Here is a 17774-nt window from a genome sequence, read left to right as displayed (position 1 = left end):
CAGCCCAGGAGTCCTCACTGTGAATTCCATCACAACCCAGGAGTCCTCACTGCACCTCCATCACAGCCCAGGAGTCCTCACTGTGATCTCCATCACAGACCAGGAGTCCTCACTGCACCTCCATCACAGCCCGGGAGTCCTCACTGTGATCTCCATCACAGACCAGGAGTCCTCACTGCACCTCCATCACAGCCCGGGAGTCCTCACTGCACCTCCATCACAGCCCGGGAGTCCTCACTGCACCTCCATCACAGCCCGGGAGTCCTCACTGCACCTCCATCACAGCCCGGGAGTCCTCACTGTGATCTCCATCACAGCCCGGGAGTCCTCACTGTGATCTCCATCACAGCCCGGGAGTCCTCACTGTGATCTCCATCACAGCCCGGGAGTCCTCACTGTGATCTCCATCACAGCCCGGGAGTCCTCACTGTGATCTCCATCACAGCCCGGGAGTCCTCACTGTGATCTCCATCACAGCCCGGGAGTCCTCACTGTGATCTCCATCACAGCCCGGGAGTCCTCACTGTGATCTCCATCACAGCCCGGGAGTCCTCACTGTGATCTCCCTCACAGCCCGGGAGTCCTCACTGCACCTCCATCACAGTCCGGGAGTCCTCACTGCACCTCCATCACAGCCCGGGAGTCCTCACTGTGATCTCCATCACAGCCCGGGAGTCCTCACTGTGATCTCCCTCACAGCCCGGGAGTCCTCACTGCACCTCCATCACAGCCCGGGAGTCCTCACTGCACCTCCATCACAGCCTGGGAGTCCTCACTGTGATCTCCATCACAGCCCGGGAGTCCTCACTGTGATCTCCATCACAGCCCGGGAGTCCTCACTGTGATCTCCATCACAGCCCGGGAGTCCTCACTGCACCTCCATCACAGCCCGGGAGTCCTCACTGTGATCTCCATCACAGCCCGGGAGTCCTCACTGTGATCTCCATCACAGCCCGGGAGTCCTCACTGTGATCTCCATCACAGCCCGGGAGTCCTCACTGTGATCTCCATCACAGCCCGGGAGTCCTCACTGTGATCTCCATCACAGCCCGGGAGTCCTCACTGTGATCTCCCTCACAGCCCGGGAGTCCTCACTGCACCTCCATCACAGTCCGGGAGTCCTCACTGCACCTCCATCACAGCCCAGGAGTCCTCACTGTGATCTCCATCACAGCCCAGGAGTCCTCACTGTGATCTCCCTCACAGCCCGGGAGGCCTCACTGTGATCTCCATCACAGCCCGGGAGTCCTCACTGTGATCTCCATCACAGCCCAGGAGTCCTCACTGCACCTCCATCACAGCCCAGGAGTCCTCACTGCGATCTCCTTCACAGCCCCACTGCATCTCTACCACAGGAGTCCTCACTACACCTCCATCCCGTTCCTAGCTTCCCATTCCTGTTTGAAAATAGTCGTCATTTCACAAGTGTGTGCAGTGCCCATGGTCCTCCATGCAGACCCTCCCCACCCCACAGGAGACAAGCCTTGCGCTGAGGATGGAGCCCAGCCCTTCTGGCATGCTAGGCACGGTCTACCACTGAGCAATGCCCCCTAGCCCTTGGCTCATCGTCTGTCTCTGGACTGCATTCACACTCTCATCTTCCTGTTTCCAGAGTAGCTATGATTGCAGGCACAGGCCAGCACATCCAGCTGTGACTCAATTGGACTCCAGCATGGTGCATCCTTACAGAAGGTAGTTTTGCTGTGTTTCAGCCAGTGGCAGGACAGCACCAGTGCTGCAGAAATCCACTCTCGATAGAGCTATGGGGTGATTTGATAGAGTGCCACTGCCACCTAGTGCCCTCTTTGAGAATGACCAGCAGTGAACGAGGTGTGGGGGGGCCTTGGCGAACTTGGTGACCTTGGTGGTGGATTTGGCGGGACATCTGTGAATGACCAGCAGTCCAGGCCTGGTGGGGGATGTTTGTGAATAACCCATGGTCAAGGCGGGACATCTGTGAATGACCCGTAGTCCTTCATTGAAGGACTGAGTCCTGTCTGATTCCCCCAGGTCAATCAAGACACCAGGAGCACATGAACAAGTGTGACCACACACCTCCAACCAGGTGAAGTCCACGAGGGCTGGGCCGAGGACATTGCCCTGAGCTTCCAAGGGACCATAGCCCATTTTTTATTTTTGCTTCCTTGTTAAGCCCAGGATAAGCCTACCCCCAAACCCAGTCCTGGGCACAACCTCTAATCCTGCGGGAGGTTCCTCAGCTAACAGCCTCACCTGCTGACAATCAAGTCTGGCCTATTCCTTTTCCCATTCTCCTCCACTTTCCTAACAGTCAAGGCATGTGTGGGGGGAGCGGGGGGGGGGGGGGAGTTTGAGTGACCGGCAAGTCAGCAAGGCATGGGGGAATGTTTGTGAGTGGCCAACAGTCAACAGGCATGAGGCAGGGGTAAGAAAACTCAGAATCCCAACAATGCCATTCCAAAATCAAAGAGCAATGAGTTGATGCGAGAACTGCCTCCCTTCCCTCCTGTCCTCACTCGGGTCAGAGACAGTAAGAAATCGCTTAGGCACACCACTTTTTTTCCTGAAGAAGCTGGTGTCCGAGCATGCTTCTTAGGTATGAGGGCTAGCTAAGCTTGCAGAGATGAGCCTCAAGTTAGACTCACGGGGCAATAGCATGCCAGGGCCTCGGTGGGCTCCCGTCCCTGAGAGACTTTGGATCTGGAGGGACAGAAACAAGTTCACACTGCCAGAGAGCTGGGGGAGGAAGGCACACTCTTGTCCTTCTAAACTTACCCATTAGGTATGGAACTCCACCCGCCCACCCTATCATGTGTGAGAAGGTATGTCCATCCAGGAATGTCATTTTTTAAAAGGCAGGAAGTCGTTAATTACTGACAAGACATATTAGATAATTATGTAATGAAAAAGAACTGATTAAAGTTACTATTTTTTTATATTTCTCCAAACCAGACAACCATACACTCCACTGCTAGTGTTTGCATAAACTAGCTAACATATACAATGCACTTGTGGCATTCCTGCTCTAAACCTTGTCAGTTACTTTCAAGGGAAGATTTTGCTTTCTGCACAGACTGGCCTGTGCTGTGCTTCCCATGTTGGTAGAAATGAATGACAGGGCACCACGCCCAGCCATCACCTCCACCCCAAAGCTGGGACAAGAGTCACTGGCGTTTGTTGAGACAGCTTCTCGAGAGCTGGCCTCACACCATCTCTGAAAAGGTGACTCCCATCTTCTTCCCCCAGGTCAAACACAACACCAGGTGCAAGCTTGTGTGCTTGTTCACAGGCAGATCATTCCAACCCGCTCTCAGCTGGAAGCCTCCTGCCCCAGATGGAACATTCTGCTCAGCCTGGCCAAGGACACTGCCCTGGGCCCCCAAGAGACCCTAGCCCTCTTTTTTTTTCCTGTGGGTTCTGGGCCTGGACACTGTCCCTGAGCTCTTCAGCCAAGGCTAGCATTCTACCACTTTGAGCCACACACCACTTCCAAGTTTTCTGGTGGTTAACTGGAGATAAGTCTCGTGAAATTTTATGCCCAGGTTGGCTTTAAACCACAATCCTCAGATCTCAGCCTCCTGAGTAGCTAGAATTACAGGCGTGAACCACTGGCAGCCAGCTCTATAGCCCACTTCTTAATCTCTGCTTCCTTGCCAAGAGCCATATAAACCTGGCCCCTCCCAACCCCTGGAAAGGTCTGTGCCCCTCACTGGCAATAAACAGCACTAGCCTGTTGGGAATCTAGTCTGACCTGTTCTGTTCGCCTCCATTTTCCAAACAATCTCCATCTCCTAAATGGTGGGCTTAGAGCTTAAGGCACTGCACATGGCCCCTTTGGAGTGGGACTTTTGGAGGCAGAATATACCCCTGTTACTTCTTTGCTCCATTTTCACCATGCCACCATTAATCCTCAGATCCCAACAGATCAGAAAGTACAACTTGGAAGCTCATGCACAGGCTCTGGGTTCATTCTCTAGCAGTGGAAAAGGAAGTCCAAGAGCCCTCAGCAGGGCAGCTCCAGGACGGGTTCAGCAGCAGGTCAGGCTCCTGTGTGGCCAGGCTTACGCTCCTATTCTGTGAGAGTCACACCACCTTTCCCCAGGTACACACAGCTGCTGCTGGAGCCACTCCAGAGCTCTCCACACACAGGAGACACCTCAAGTTTAGATCTCTGAGTGTCATGTGATAGATCTGCAAGGGCTTGCCAAACCCTTCAAGCGTCTGGGTGACCCTGCACATGCTGTCACCGAAAGAATACACTGCACGTGACATCCTGGGGTTTCTGGGCCAGCCTTCCAAGGGCAAGTGATTTCTTCCTCCCCCTAGAAGTCAGATGCCCTGCTATGCTGTACAGTGCAGAAAACCATTGGATGAGGGCAGGTCATGCAAGAGTGATCCTAGAGGGAAAGATATTGGTCTGGCTATCCTCATCCCTGGAGAAGTTGGCCTTGTCCTTGAGCCCTGCCGAGCTGTCATTAATGTACAGGAACAGTGCCCAGGACAAACACTACTGCATGCTGTCCCCAAGGCCTCAGACATCACATAGGGAAAAAGACTGGCCAAGTGCAGTCAACCCTCAGAACGATGGGAAGCAGTCAATCATAGTAGTTTGAAGCCACTAAGCTGTGAGATGCTATGTGACACAGCAACACATACCTGACATGCATTGAATTTTATATGTAGTGCATTTGTACATGTGAATTATGTATGTCTATATGACTATAATCCTTATTTTTGAACATGAGAAACCTAGAATTTAGAGAGCTTAAGTAACTTGCGTAATAAAGTTCCAAAGTGACAAAACCAAAATGAAAATCCATGTTGGTCTGACTCCAGACCCTTGTTCTCAAGGACTGTATCTTAGGATTTACTGAGGTATAAAATAAATCTCAGGATTTGTTGAGATATAAAAGAAACTAGCTAAACACGGCAGTACATGCCTGTAATTCTAGCCCTCTCTGGAGGCTGGAGCAGGAGCACAGACAGTTCAAGACAGCTTGGGCTACATGGCACACTCAAGGCCCACCAGACTAACAGGTAAGAAGACCCAGTCTTAGAAACATCCAACAAAATCAGCCATAACATCCAGTTACAAATGTGGATGCTTTCGCTGTGACATTTTGTCGCTTACAGTGGCACCTCTAAGGCACAGGTTTCTGTTCCTTAGTCATGAGCAGTAGGGACCCCTGCAGTGCAAGAGCTTGGCCTCCACACCAGCCGACTTGTATTTTATGGGTTCTGATCGCAGTGAGCCAGACATGGAACAGCAGCACTTCCCTCACACGTGGGCCCTGGGCGAGGCCCTGCGGGCGGATCCGGCCTGGGCTCGCCGGACGCCCTCCTCCAGGCCTCCCGCCCCAGGCACAGCTGCTCACCATGCACCACTTCTTGTTCTTGGATCTTTCACCAAAGCGTACAGCTTTTAAGATCATTAGATAAAGTTAGACTGCCACACCAGATCTCACTAACCAGTGTCGTGGATACATTTCTATTTGCGTTTGAGGTTGTCTAAGGATGTTGGAGGTATATCTGTATCTTTTTTGTGCTGTACTACTAAGGGACTTTTTCCCCTCATACAGTAAGGAGTCCAGAAGTACCACAGCCTTGGAGAGCATTCGTCCAGAGACCTGGGCCCTCAGGAAGACCCTGAAGTTCTTGCACTTCCCGTTCTGCCTTCCTTGGCACTAGTGAGTCTTCAGGGTGCCTGCAAGATGGCTCAATTGTCATAGCTGTCACCAGTAATTGCATAGAGCACAGTGGTAAAAAGAGACACATCACTAGCACACTAGGAAAATGTTTTGTTTTTTGTCAGTTGTGAGACTTGAGCTCAGAGCCTGGATGCTGTCCTTGAGCCTCTTTGCACTCAAGGGTAGCCCTCTGTCACTTGAGCCACAGTGCCACTTCCACTTTTTGAGTGGCTAATTGGAGATAAGAGTCTCATGGGGACTTGTCTACCAAGCTGGCTTTGAACCATGATCCTCAGATGTCAGCCTCCTAAGCCCAGATAGAAAATGTTTTAACGGGGGGGGGGGGGGGGGGTAATGGGTACCAAGACATGTGAAAGGGTATCAATGTATGTGAATTAATGCACCTTCTATCTGGAAAATATCATGTAACCCTTTTACTCATTACAATAAAAAATTTAAAAAAATGTTTTAGCAGAAAGTTAGCGAAGATTTTAAATGTTAAACTTAAAAACTACCACAAAGAGGGTCCAGGAGTTTGGCCTAGTGGTAGAATGCTTGCCTAGCATGCATGAAGACCTGGGTTCGGCTCCCCAGTACCACATACCTAGAAAAAGCCAGAAGTGGTTCTGAGGCTCAAGGGGTAGAGCTCTAACCTTGAGGAAGTCCAAGGACAGTGCCCAGGCCCTGATTTCAAGCCCAGGACTGGCAAAAAAAAAAAAAAAAAAAACCTGCCACAAAGAGAGATTGCTCTGTGGTCAATGATCCTTGGAAGTAGCAAGGATCATGGCAAGTCATGGAAATGAGTAAGCTAAGGGTAAAAGAACAGAAAGTCAGACCAGACACACCACCCAAAGGTTCTGCCAGCCTTAGAATTTAGCATCACGACTTCCAAATTAATGTTCATGCTTGCTTCCACAGTACTCAGGCTATTATGGAAAGACAAAGGAAGATCAGCATGGAGCCTGCTAGAGGTGGACATGGAAACTGGAGCTCCCAGTGTTAACTAGCTGGCCTGGGCAAGTGGGCTAGCTTGCCTACTTGCTGAAATCTGCCTTTTCCTGATACTTCATAGCAAATACAAATTAGCTATGCACATGAAAAACTTTATTGAGTGCCAAAAGTCAGAAAAGATAACATATTTTGCCATACAGGAAGAATGTTAGATGTATTTGACTGTAGTACTTTAATTGTTGTGACTTTGTATCTAAGCAAGTGTTCTCTTTTTATTAACTATTTTGTTCTCCTAAAATTCTATCCCTGGAGAGGGCCCTTGTGCTCATACCTATAATCCTAGCTTCTCAGAAGGCTGAGATCTGAGGATCAAGGTTCAAAGTCAGCCCAGGGAGAAAGTCCATGAGACTCTTATCTCCAATTAAGCAGCCAGAGAAGCTGGAAGCAGAACTGTGACTCAAGTGGTAGAGTGCTATAGCCTTGGGCAAAAAGCTTAGGGACCACACTCACACAGTTCAAGACCCAGGACTGGGATGCTGGCACTTACGTACCTACATATATATATAGATATACATATATACACATACACGTACATGTGCATATACAAACAACCACAGAAAAACTATTATTTTTTAAAGATTTTATTAACATTGATTTTTACATTGTATTTCAAATGTCATGTTTAACAAACAAGTATTCAAGAAGAGATTCTCTCTATAATCACTGGCACATAGATTTTAGAACAGAATTAAAGTTAAGCTGAAGGTTTGTATGTCATAGATACATATCCATCTATGTAATATTATGTCTATAGAGTATATATCCCATCATAGATTTTTATATCTATGTAGTTATGTTTATAGAGTGTATATCTCATCATAGATTTTTATGTCTATGTAGTTATGTTTATATCTCCATAACCTTGGGTACCCAAATGTTGAGTCATCGCTCTTGTACTATTTGGATGTAATATCCACATATCAAGGAGACCATGTGCCTTTTGTTCCTTTGTAGAGAACCTATTGTTGTACAGCTGGAAGTATAAGCCAGTTGCAGAGTGATTGCTTAGAATGTACAAAGTCCTGGTCTAAATTCCCCATATTGAGAGAAAAACTTGTATTTATAGATTTATTTCTTAATTCTTATTGTCTACAGGCATTTAAAATGATAACAGTGTTTTCAGAATACTAGACCCAGCCATTGGCTTAATCATTTACACTCTGAGACTCTTACAGCTCATATTAGAAAGTGGTCAGCTCTCCTTCCATTAGCATTACCAATATTTATACATTTACACCAATCACTGTATTTTGTCCGTATCAATCTGGCATCAAATCATCTGATTTGAAGATTTTTATAGAAGATTTATAGAACTTTTATAGAAGATTATGAAACAGCCTTGGTTATGTACTAAGCTCTTTTAACCTAAAAATAAAATTGTGGGGGCCAGGCGCATAGCCTAATGGTAGAATGCTTGCCTAGCATGCACAAAGACCAGGGTTCCATTCCTCACTACCACATGCAGAGAAAAAGCCAAAAGTGGTGCTGTGGCTCAAGTGGCAGAATTCTGGCCTTGAGAAAGCCCAAGGACAGTGCCCCAGACTGGGAAAAAAAAAATTTTTTTTGTTAGTCTTCTTGGGTTTAATTAACTGCCTTAGGAGCCTAGTCACTAACCTTTATTGATAACTCTGGTATCTGGTCAAGGTTCCTTCCTGACTGAGCCAGGCTTCTACTTGTGTGCGCTCCATCCATACCAGTTTTTTGTTTGTTTGTTTTTGCCAGAGTCTTGTGGTTTACATGGTAGAGTGCCAGCCAAAGAAACACATCTCCAGCCTAGTTTTTTGCTGTTTATTTTGAAGATGTGAGTGTTGCAGACTATTCTGCCTGGGCTGGCTCCAAAACCTGATCTTCCTGATCTCAGCTTCCTTAGTAGTGAGGAATATAGGCATGAATGAGCTGCTGGTTTCTGACTCACAATAGTTCTTTAAGAGAGGCTCATGTCATCATGAGAGGCCCACTCTCCTCACCTACTCTCAAGGCACTACCTCTAAGTAACCATCACGCTTCAACATCTGAAAGAGCCACAAACCTTCAGCCATAGTGGCAATAAATCTCAACTGGATTTTACTTGTATTTCTCCAAGAATACTGACTGCTACCTTTGATGTTTTTTTTTAATATAGGCAGGGCTACAGATGAGAAAATTATGAGGGTTAGGAAGATGTTTAGATAGGACTTAACTTCTGCTTTTATCTGATTTCTCTTCCAATAGATGAGTGGTATCCAATGATGCAACAGCCCACTGATCTGCATTATCTGCATCCCAACTCCCGGAATTACATTGTTCATGACTGATAAAAGTCATGACTTGCTGGGCGCGGTGGCTCCCGCCTGTCATCCTAGCTGCTCAGGAGGCTGAGATCACGGTCCAAAGCTAGCCCAGACACTGAAATCCATGAGACTCTTATCTCCAATTAACCACCAGAAAACCAGAAGTAGTGTTGTGGCTCAAGGGGTAGGGCCATAGCCTTGAGCTGAAAAGCTAAGGGACAATGCCCGGGCCTAAGAGTTCACATGGCTGCAAAAAAAAAAAATTGTTTTTAAAGTCATGACTTCCTCTTTTCTAGTGAGAATGAAGGAAACTAAATTCTTTTGTTTATTAGGTGCCCATTCCAGGGCTTGTACCTAGTGCTCACTTGAGTTTCTTGCTCAAGACTAGGGCTGGCACTCTACCACTTTAAGCCATGCCTTTAGCCCCGTCATATCTTTTTTTGCCAGTTCTGGGGCTTGAATTCAGGACCTGAGCACTGTCCTTGGGCTTTCTCAAGGCTAAAACTCTACCACTTGAGCCACAGCACCACTTTGGGCTTTGTCTGTGGTACCAAGCAATCGAACCCAGGGCCTTGTGAATTCCAGGCAAGCACCCTATCACTAGGCCATGCTCCTGCTCCTCCCCAATAAAAAATTTTTTTTTGTGGGTCAGGGAGCTTGGACTCCACCTGAGCGCTGTCTCTGAGCTCTTCAGCTCCAGGTGACAGCCCTACGCACTGTCGCTGAGCTCTTCAGTTCAAGGCTACTGCCCTACCCTTGAGCCAAGCCCCCCTTCTCCTTTTCTAGAGTCTCAGGTTCTTTTTCAGTCTCAGGACTGGCTTTGAACCTTGATCCTCAGCTCTCAGCTAGGATGACAGGTGTGAGCCACTGCACCCCGCTGGAAACTCTTCTGCTGGGGCTGGGAACAGGGCTTACTGGTAGAGCGATTGCATGAAATCCTGGGATGGATTCTTCATTACCCATCCACAGAAAAAAGCCTGCAGTGGAGCCGGGTGCTAGCCCTGAGCACAGAGAGGCAGCACTGGTGAGGGCGTCCTTTGGTGTGTCTGAAACGTCTAAACGTTAACTGACAGCAGATTAACCACGCAGTGCCTCTGACTTCATGGTGTGGACACTTTGCCCACAGCATTGTCTCCAAGGACAAGGCGGATGAGCCAACACCCAAGGCAAGAGGCCAGGGCCGGGCCACCCGACCGGCTGCTGAAGGACAGTCGCGAGCCTGGACCCTTCCAACCCTCTGCCCGGCTCCGGGTGCTCCCCGGCTCTGGGCCTAGAGACGGGGCGGGGCCCCGCGGACCCGGCCCGGGCAGGTCAGCTCGGGCAGGTCAGCTTGGGCGTAACCGCCTGTAACCCAGATGCCGGGCCCGGCGTCGGGAGCACAGAACTCCAGGGCGCCCGGGGGGGGGGGGGGGGGGGGGGCCAGCGTCCCCGCGAGGACCCCGGGCCGTCAGCCGCCAGGCCGGGTCCCCGCGGTGCAGCCACGCGGTGCGTCCCCGCGAGGACCCCGGGCTGTCGGCCGCCAGGCCGGGTCCCCGCGGTGCAGCCACGCGGTGCCCACCGGCTTTACCAGGCCTCCTTCCCCTCCACCCGTCCTTCCCGGCTTCCTTCCCCCGTCGCTGGGTGGAGGGGGCGAAGACGGGCGAGCGGCAGCCTCTCCCCACCCCGCCGGCGAGGCCGGTGCGCGGCGATCCGGGCCCGCCCGGGGCCGGGGTCGCGGGCGGGCTCGGCCGGGTCTCCCCAGCGCCGGAGCGGCCGGGGCCCCGCCCCCTCCGCCGGCCCCGCCCCCTCCGCCCCTGGCCCCGCCCCTCGGCCGCACCGGGCGGGGCCGCGGCCAGCGCGCCGCCGCCGGCGCCGCCGCCGCCGCCACCCCAGCCGCTGGGTTCGGTCGCGCGGGGCCCGGAGAGCGGGGCCGGGCGGGGGCCGGGGCCTCCCTGCACCTCCTCCCGCCATGCGCCAGGGAAGTCCGGGGGGCCGGGCCCCCCTCGAGCCCGACCCCGGGCCCCCGGCGCCCCCCAACCCCTTCGTGCACGAGCTGCGCCTCTCCCGCCTCCAGAGGGTGAAGGTGCGGGCGCAGTGCGGGGCGGGCGGGGGCCGGGGCCGGGGTCGGGGCCGGGGAGGTCTTGGGGGCCGCGGCGCGGGGACGAGGCCGGCGGGGCGGCGACGGCGCTGCGGGGCGCGGCGGGCGGCCTGGCGGGGGCAGGGCGCGGGGGCTGGCGGCGCGGGCGCGGGCGGCGGAGCCCCCACCGGCCCCGGCCTCCCCCCCGGCCCCGGCCCCGGCCCCCGCCGCCGCGTCTGTTTACCTGCTCCCCGTGGCTCCAGGCAACCCCGGCCCCGGTGGGACCGGGCCGGCCGCGTCCCCGGTGCGCTGGCGCGCGGTCCGCGGTGGGAGCGCGCCCGGCTCGGGCGGGGGCGGGGTGAGCCTCCCCCGCGGTGGTCCCGGGCGGAGGCTGCCTCGACCTCCCCCGCGGTCGGGCCGCCGCGCCTCGCCCTCCCGCTCCCGACCTTCAGCGGCCGGCCGGGGCCCCTGGCGGTGGGTAGGAGGCCTGGACGCGGCGCCCCTGCGCTGGCGGGCCCGGCGGCCCGGCCTCAGGAGCGCCCTCCCCCCGCAGTTCTGCGTGCTGGGGCTGCTGCTCGCCCCCGTCCGCGTGCTCCTGGCCTTCCTCGTCCTCTTCCTCCTCTGGCCTTTCGCGTGGCTGCAAGTAGCAGGTCTGAGCGAGGAGCAGCTTCGGGAGCCAATCACCGGATGGAGGAAGTGAGCGCGGGCGGCCGGCCCTGGGTCTGCGCCCGAGGAGGAGGGGGGAGGGGGAGGGCGGGCGCGGGCTGGCGGGGGCGCCCCGCCCTCAGGGCATCAGCGCCCCCTCTCACCCCGCAGGACGCTGTGTCACACCGGGGTGCTGGGCCTCAGCCGCCTGCTCTTCTTCCTGCTGGGCTTCCTTCGGATTCGCGTCCGGGGCCAGCGGGCCTCTCGCCTCCAGGCCCCGGTCCTGGTGGCCGCCCCGCACTCCACCTTCTTTGATCCCATTGTCCTTCTGCCCTGTGACCTCCCCAAGGTGGTGTCCCGAGCCGAGAACCTGTCCGTGCCTGTCATCGGAGGTGAGGGCCCTCCTGGAGGAGAGGAGGGGTGGCAGCCCCAGGCGGGGTGATCACTCGGATGACAGCCAGCTCGCAGACCCCGGCTCTAGGCCGTCCATGACTCGCCCCTTGCCTTTTCCTGACTCCAGCCCTCCTTCGGTTCAACCAAGCCATCCTCGTGTCCCGTCAGGACCCAGCCTCCCGGCGCCGCGTGGTGGAGGAGGTCCGGAGGCGCGCAACCTCGGGAGGCAAGTGGCCTCAGGTCAGTAAGGGTCTCAGGACCCTGTCCTCCTCCTGTGTGTCCAGGGGAGGCGTTTCTTGACTCCTGCCTCATTCTGCACTCACTTGGGCTTTCTTCCCAGGTTCTATTCTTTCCTGAAGGTACCTGTTCCAACAAGAAGGCTTTGCTTAAGTTCAAACCAGGTATATAAAATATAAAGTGGTGGTGGGCGGTAAGGGGAAGGGAGCCTGAACTTTGGGGAGGAATAATGGAAGAAGTGGAAGGGAGAAAGGGGTACGAGGAACCCCGGCCCACTGCTGACAACTTGAGGAGTCAGGAAACAACAAATGAGAGCTGGGTACCAGTGGCTCACACCAGTCATCTTAGCTATTCAGGAATCTGAGACCTGAGGATCTTGGTTCCGCTGAAGCACAAAAGTCCATGAGATTCGTATCTCCAATTATAGAAAAAAGCTGGAAGTGATGCTGTGGCTCAAGTGGTACAGTAAAACCAAGCTCAGGGACAGTGCCAAGGCCCTGAGTTCAAGCCCCAGGACCCCGGGGGTGGGGGGGGGGATCTACAAATGAGTGGAATAGGGCCAGATGTCAGTTGTGAACTGTCCCCTCTCATTACTGCTATGCACTAACCTCTATCTTGGGGTGGGGTTGCATTAGGGGCCTTCATTGCAGGGGTGCCTGTGCAGCCTGTCCTCATCCGTTACCCCAACAGTCTGGTAAGTCTTGGTCGAAGAAAGCCTAGAAGTGGGGGTGCATGAGTCTACTCAAGTGGGAGCCGTTGGGCTTCTGTGAGGGTGTGGGAGGGCAAGTGGGCAATGTCCAGCCCCTGTGAGGGTGTGTGCATGGGATGGGGGGAGGGGAAGGGAGGCCACAGGTGGGTAATGCCGGGGCCCTGTGAGGGTGTGGGGGGGGGGGCAGGGAAGATGGATAATGCCCTGTCTCCCTCTGCTTTTCCCATAGGACACCACCAGCTGGGCATGGAGAGGCCCTGGAGTGTGAGTTTGGGAGGATCCTGAGTGAGGGTGGGCAGCGAGGTCCATTAGAGAATTCCTAGCTCATACTCTGATGTGCCGAAGAGATAGATGGCCTTTCTCACTGCAGGACTGAGGGGGCCTTTGGTGGAGAGGCCCATTTCTCATTGATCTAACATCACCTGGCTCTCACAGCATGGCCAAGAGCATGGCTAGGGTCCACTTTTGAACCACGGGCAGAACTTCCACTGCTTCTCAGAACAGGAAGAGCCCATACTTAGAGGCTGGTGAACATGACAGTCTCTGCCCTGCTTGGAGGCTGGTGAACTTTATAGTCTGTCCCCTGCTCAGAAACTGGTGAACATTACGGTCTGTCTCTTCTTAGACTCAAAGTCCTCTGGCTCACCACAGCCCAGCCCTGCAGCATCGTGGATGTGGAGGTATAACTGCGCTTGTGGGATGGGAGAATGGACATACAGGCCCCCAGAGCTTTGAGGAAGCTGGAGGTGGTCACTCCTGTCTTCCAGGTTCTGAAAAAGACTGTATCTATTTCAGTTCCTCCCTGTGTACCAGCCCAGCCCTGAGGAGAGCAGAGACCCCACCCTGTATGCCAACAATGTCCAGAGGGTCATGGCACAGTGAGTGTGCCCCAGAGCACTTCCTGGAACAGACAAAGGGTGAAAGAACAAAGATCCGGCAGGATAAGATGGAGATGGAGGGGAGGGAACCACTGACAGGGAGGAAGAGAGGGTAAAGGGACCCGACCCCTGCTAGGGAGCAGCTGGAACTTCGAATGAACACTCAGGCATCTTCTGCTCCCTTCCCATGTATTCCATTCTTTGTCTTCCAGGGCTCTGGGCATCCCGGCCACTGAGTGTGAGTTTGTAGGGAGCTTGCCTGTGGTTGTGGTTGGCCGGCTGAAGGTAGCATTGGAGCCACAGCTCTGGGAACTGGGCAAAGTGCTTCGAAAAGCTGGGTAAGCAGCTTTAAAGATGAGGGGACAGCAAGATCACAAATTGAGAAAATGAAGGGGTCAGAAGGGAAGGGTATCAAGTAGGAAGAAATTCTTTTAAAAAATAAAAAATGAGGGGCAGGGTATGGTAGTGCATGCCTATAATCTCAACACAGGCAGAAGGATTTCAGGTTCAAAGCCAGCCTGTGGTCTGTGCTATATTCTAAGATTCTGTCCTAAAGAGACATAGAGAAAAAAGAGAGAGGAAGAGGGAAAGAGAGAAGAAACAAAGATGAGGTTTTTATTATTTAGTTGTTCCTTTGTTGGATGGTTTTAAGGTTGAAGAAAGAGGACATTTGGCCCAGTGGTAGAGTGCTTGCCTAGCATGCATGAAGACCCAGGTTTAATTCCTCAGTACCACATACATGGAAGAAAGCCGGGAGTGGTGCTGAGGCTCCAGGGGTAGAGCTCTAGCCTTGAGAAAGTCCAAGGACAGTGCTCAGGCCCTGAGCTTGAGTCCAGAACTGGCAAGAAAAAAAGAAAAAAGATAGAGGACATTCACTAATTGATGAATGCCTGTAATCCCCAGGTACTTAGAGGTAGAGGCAAGGGGACTGCAAGTTCAAGTCTGTCCTGCAAAGATAGCAAAGACCTGTCTCAAAAGCCAGATCCACATGAAAGGACTCCGGCTCACGTGGCAGAGTGCTTGCCTGGCATGTCCAGTCCTCCATACCAGAACAAAAGGAGCAGGGGAGAAGAGGGCAAAGAGCTCTCCTAGGAAAGCAGCTGCTCAGAGGCAGGGGTGTGGCTTCACTACGATCTGGCTCTATCCCCAGTACCACAAGGGGTATCTGAATAGCAGCTAAACCTGAGCTGTGTTCATCTGGATGCTGGGCCAAGGCCCTGCTATGCAGTACGTCTGGAGGCCACTGAGCTCTCGCCCTTCAACAATTGCATTGCAGGCTGTCCCCTGGCTGTGTGGACACTGGGGCGGAGCCAGGCAGGAGTCGGATGATCAGCCAGGGCGAGTTTGCCAGACAGCTTCAGCTCTCGGACCCTCAGACGGTGGCTGGTGCCTTCAGCTACTTCCAGCAGGTAAAGAAAGGTCATAGCTGAACACCATGCTGTCCTATTGGCGTGTTCACGGGAAGGTTCCTGCAAGCACCCCCTGCATTCCAGAGCACTGTGTACTCACTCGCAAGGGAGGGAAAAGGGAAGGACCCATCAGTGAGGCCATCAGGTTCTGAAGCCACTTTAGGGACTGGCAAAGCTGAGGGCTCTAAGACGTGAGGGACACAGGGTCAGTCTCAGAAGGCAAGAGGGCCAGGTGGGACGGTGGCATGGAAGAAACACTCCTGCACAGGTTAGACTGGAGAATGCAAGACCAAGTACTTGCAGTACTTGGGCAGATTTATTTTTTTAAATATTCTGTAGCTTCTCTAAGCTATTTCCTGAGCTGACTCAAGGATCTTGGCAAACTCTATTTCTGTGATGTAACTATATTTCCCAGGCTAACTATAATTCTAGAAGATTCTTTTTGCTATTGTGGGTTTTGTTTTTTTCCTTTCTTTTGGAGTGTTCTCAGGATGCCCAGGATGGTCTGGAATCTTGAGACTCAGGGGATCTTCCTGGGTTGATGGGACTGTAGGTGTAGACTACTTCAGTGGATTAGAAGAAGATCGTTAAAGTTTCTAACAGCCAACGGTAGTTACAGGGAGTTTCCTTCCCCACCCTCCTAGGGCTAGGGATCAAACCTAGAACCTTGTACATGTTAAGTGCTGTACCGCTGAGCTGGCACACTAGTCCCATATGCACGAGCATGCACACCACACACACACACATACATACATGTAATCCCAGCACTTGAATGTCAGGTTAGACACATTTCAGTCTGGGCTGCACAGACCCTGCTCCAGAGGCAGCAGTGTATAGAGCCCTTGGATAGCTGGCACAACAGAGATCCCACTTGAATTTTAATTTTCTGTAAGAAATTAGGCATGTGCCTCCCACCACCTTAGATATTGTTGGACTAGTCCTCCCACAGAGGCTGTCATGAGAGAACCAGTTTGTCCAGCTTGGGGTCCAGAAATACCCTCCCCTGGTATGTCAGGAACTTTTGACTGGAACTTCAGAATTCCCCAGGACTCTCCACCATTCCTGGGTGCCAGGGGGTTTCTGAGCAAAGTAAGGTCAGGCCTACGGGGGGGAAGGAGCCAGGTCTACTGGGAGCACAAGGGCAGGTGAGGTTCTTAGGCTCTGGCATTGTTCTGGTTTTCTCTTGACCCTGCAGGATGACCAGGGCTTGGTAGACTTCCGAAATGTGGCTTTGGCACTAGCCGCTCTGGATGGGGGCAGGAGCCTGGAGGAGCTGACTCGCCTGGCCTTTGAGGTATCTGGGGTTAGGGGACACCTGGTAGGTGGCTACATTCACCCCACAGGAGTCTGGGGTGTCATTCCCATGAGCTACTGGTCAACAGTGCCTGTGTCCTGCCCAGTGCAGCAGCTGCAGAACCCCAGCATCTCTGTCTTGAGGTGGATATGGAAACTAGGACATTCTGGTTCTTTAGAAAGGGTCCCCAAAGTCCAAGAGTGCCAGTGGGAAGCACTTTTGGAAGAGCAGGAGTCTGCCGAGGGATGAGCGCTTGACTCTCCTCCCTTTCTTGCCCAAGCTTTTTGCTGAAGAGGAGGCAGAGGGATCTGGTCGCCTGCTGTACAAGGATGGCTTCAGCACTATCCTGCACCTGCTGTTAGGTTCACCCTGCCCTGCCGCCTCAGCTTTGCATGCTGAGCTGTGCCAGCCGGGACCCAGCCAAGGCCTCTCCCTCTGTGAGTCAAAGTCTTCTGGATCTGCATGGGTACCTGGGCCATGCTGGGGTGGAGGGAGTAAGGGGGAGGCCTGTTTTGGGACCCAGAATCGCTATGAGGTAAGTCTTGAGAAGAAGAAATACACAAACCTGGACTTGAGAAGGTAGACAGCTTAGAGGAGCCAGGTTTTGAAAGAAGGGCGTTGATGTCTCTTCTCATTCTTGGGCCTTTTTACATCTTTTCTCCCTCTTACTCTGTCCAGATCAGTTCCAGAAATTCTCCCTTCATGACCCTCTCTATGGGAAGCTCTTCAGCACCTACCTGCGTCCCCTGTGCAGCCCTCAAAGCATCTCCCAGATGCCAGATGCCTCATCCCCAGGCAGCCCCACTGAGCTGGCCAACGGGACCGCGCAAGCACCCAAGCCCAAGGGCGACTGAGCCCCTCGCCTCCCGCCCCTTCCTCCTCAGCTCCCATCCAGCCCTGCACTCAGGACAGCGCCCGGGGCCTACCTAATGCCGCAATCCCACCTCTGCTCTGGTTTGGTTTTGTTTTTGTTGTTATCGTTTGTCATTTTAAGTTGATTTTAATTTTTTGTAAGAAACTATTTTATATATAAATATAAATCTATATCTATTTAAAAAGCAAAGTTCAGTAATGTTGTTATCATTAGTTTGGAAGGGATGAATGGCTGCAAGGTGCTGAGTGGAGGTTCTAGAACATTCCGGAGGTCACTGCCAGGCAACGGCAAGGTGAATTCTCCACGCCAGTGTCCTATATAGACATTGCAAG

At 53.0% G+C, this 17774-nt stretch overlaps 1 protein-coding gene across 2 annotated transcripts; it reads left to right on the top strand.

Moving 5' to 3' along the window:
- The first annotated feature begins 10806 nt into the window (after positions 1–10806).
- Lpcat4 (lysophosphatidylcholine acyltransferase 4) lies at positions 10807–17631 on the top strand. Of its 2 annotated transcripts, XM_090318667.1 has the most exons (14): positions 10807–11009; positions 11557–11699; positions 11820–12040; positions 12169–12281; positions 12382–12442; positions 12914–12972; positions 13217–13251; positions 13613–13667; positions 13783–13865; positions 14078–14203; positions 15142–15274; positions 16470–16568; positions 16849–17005; positions 17247–17631. In XM_090318667.1, exons 1-14 carry the CDS (start codon positions 10896–10898, stop codon positions 17420–17422), a joined length of 1575 nt encoding a protein of 524 aa, XP_090174793.1. In that variant the 5' UTR covers positions 10807–10895; the 3' UTR covers positions 17423–17631. The 2 variants fall into 2 exon arrangements, with proteins under 2 accessions (XP_090174793.1, XP_090174794.1); XM_090318668.1 differs by lacking the exon at positions 12382–12442 and having other exon boundaries at positions 12169–12267.
- The last annotated feature ends 143 nt before the right edge of the window (positions 17632–17774 follow it).

The sequence above is a fragment of the Megascapheus bottae genome, chromosome 25 (assembly GCF_031878675.1).
Source record: "Megascapheus bottae isolate mThoBot1 chromosome 25, mThoBot2.hap1, whole genome shotgun sequence".
NCBI classification, from domain to species: domain Eukaryota; kingdom Metazoa; phylum Chordata; class Mammalia; order Rodentia; family Geomyidae; genus Megascapheus; species Megascapheus bottae.
Note: the sequence above shows the minus strand (reverse complement) of the source record. Positions and strands in the feature narration are given on the sequence as shown.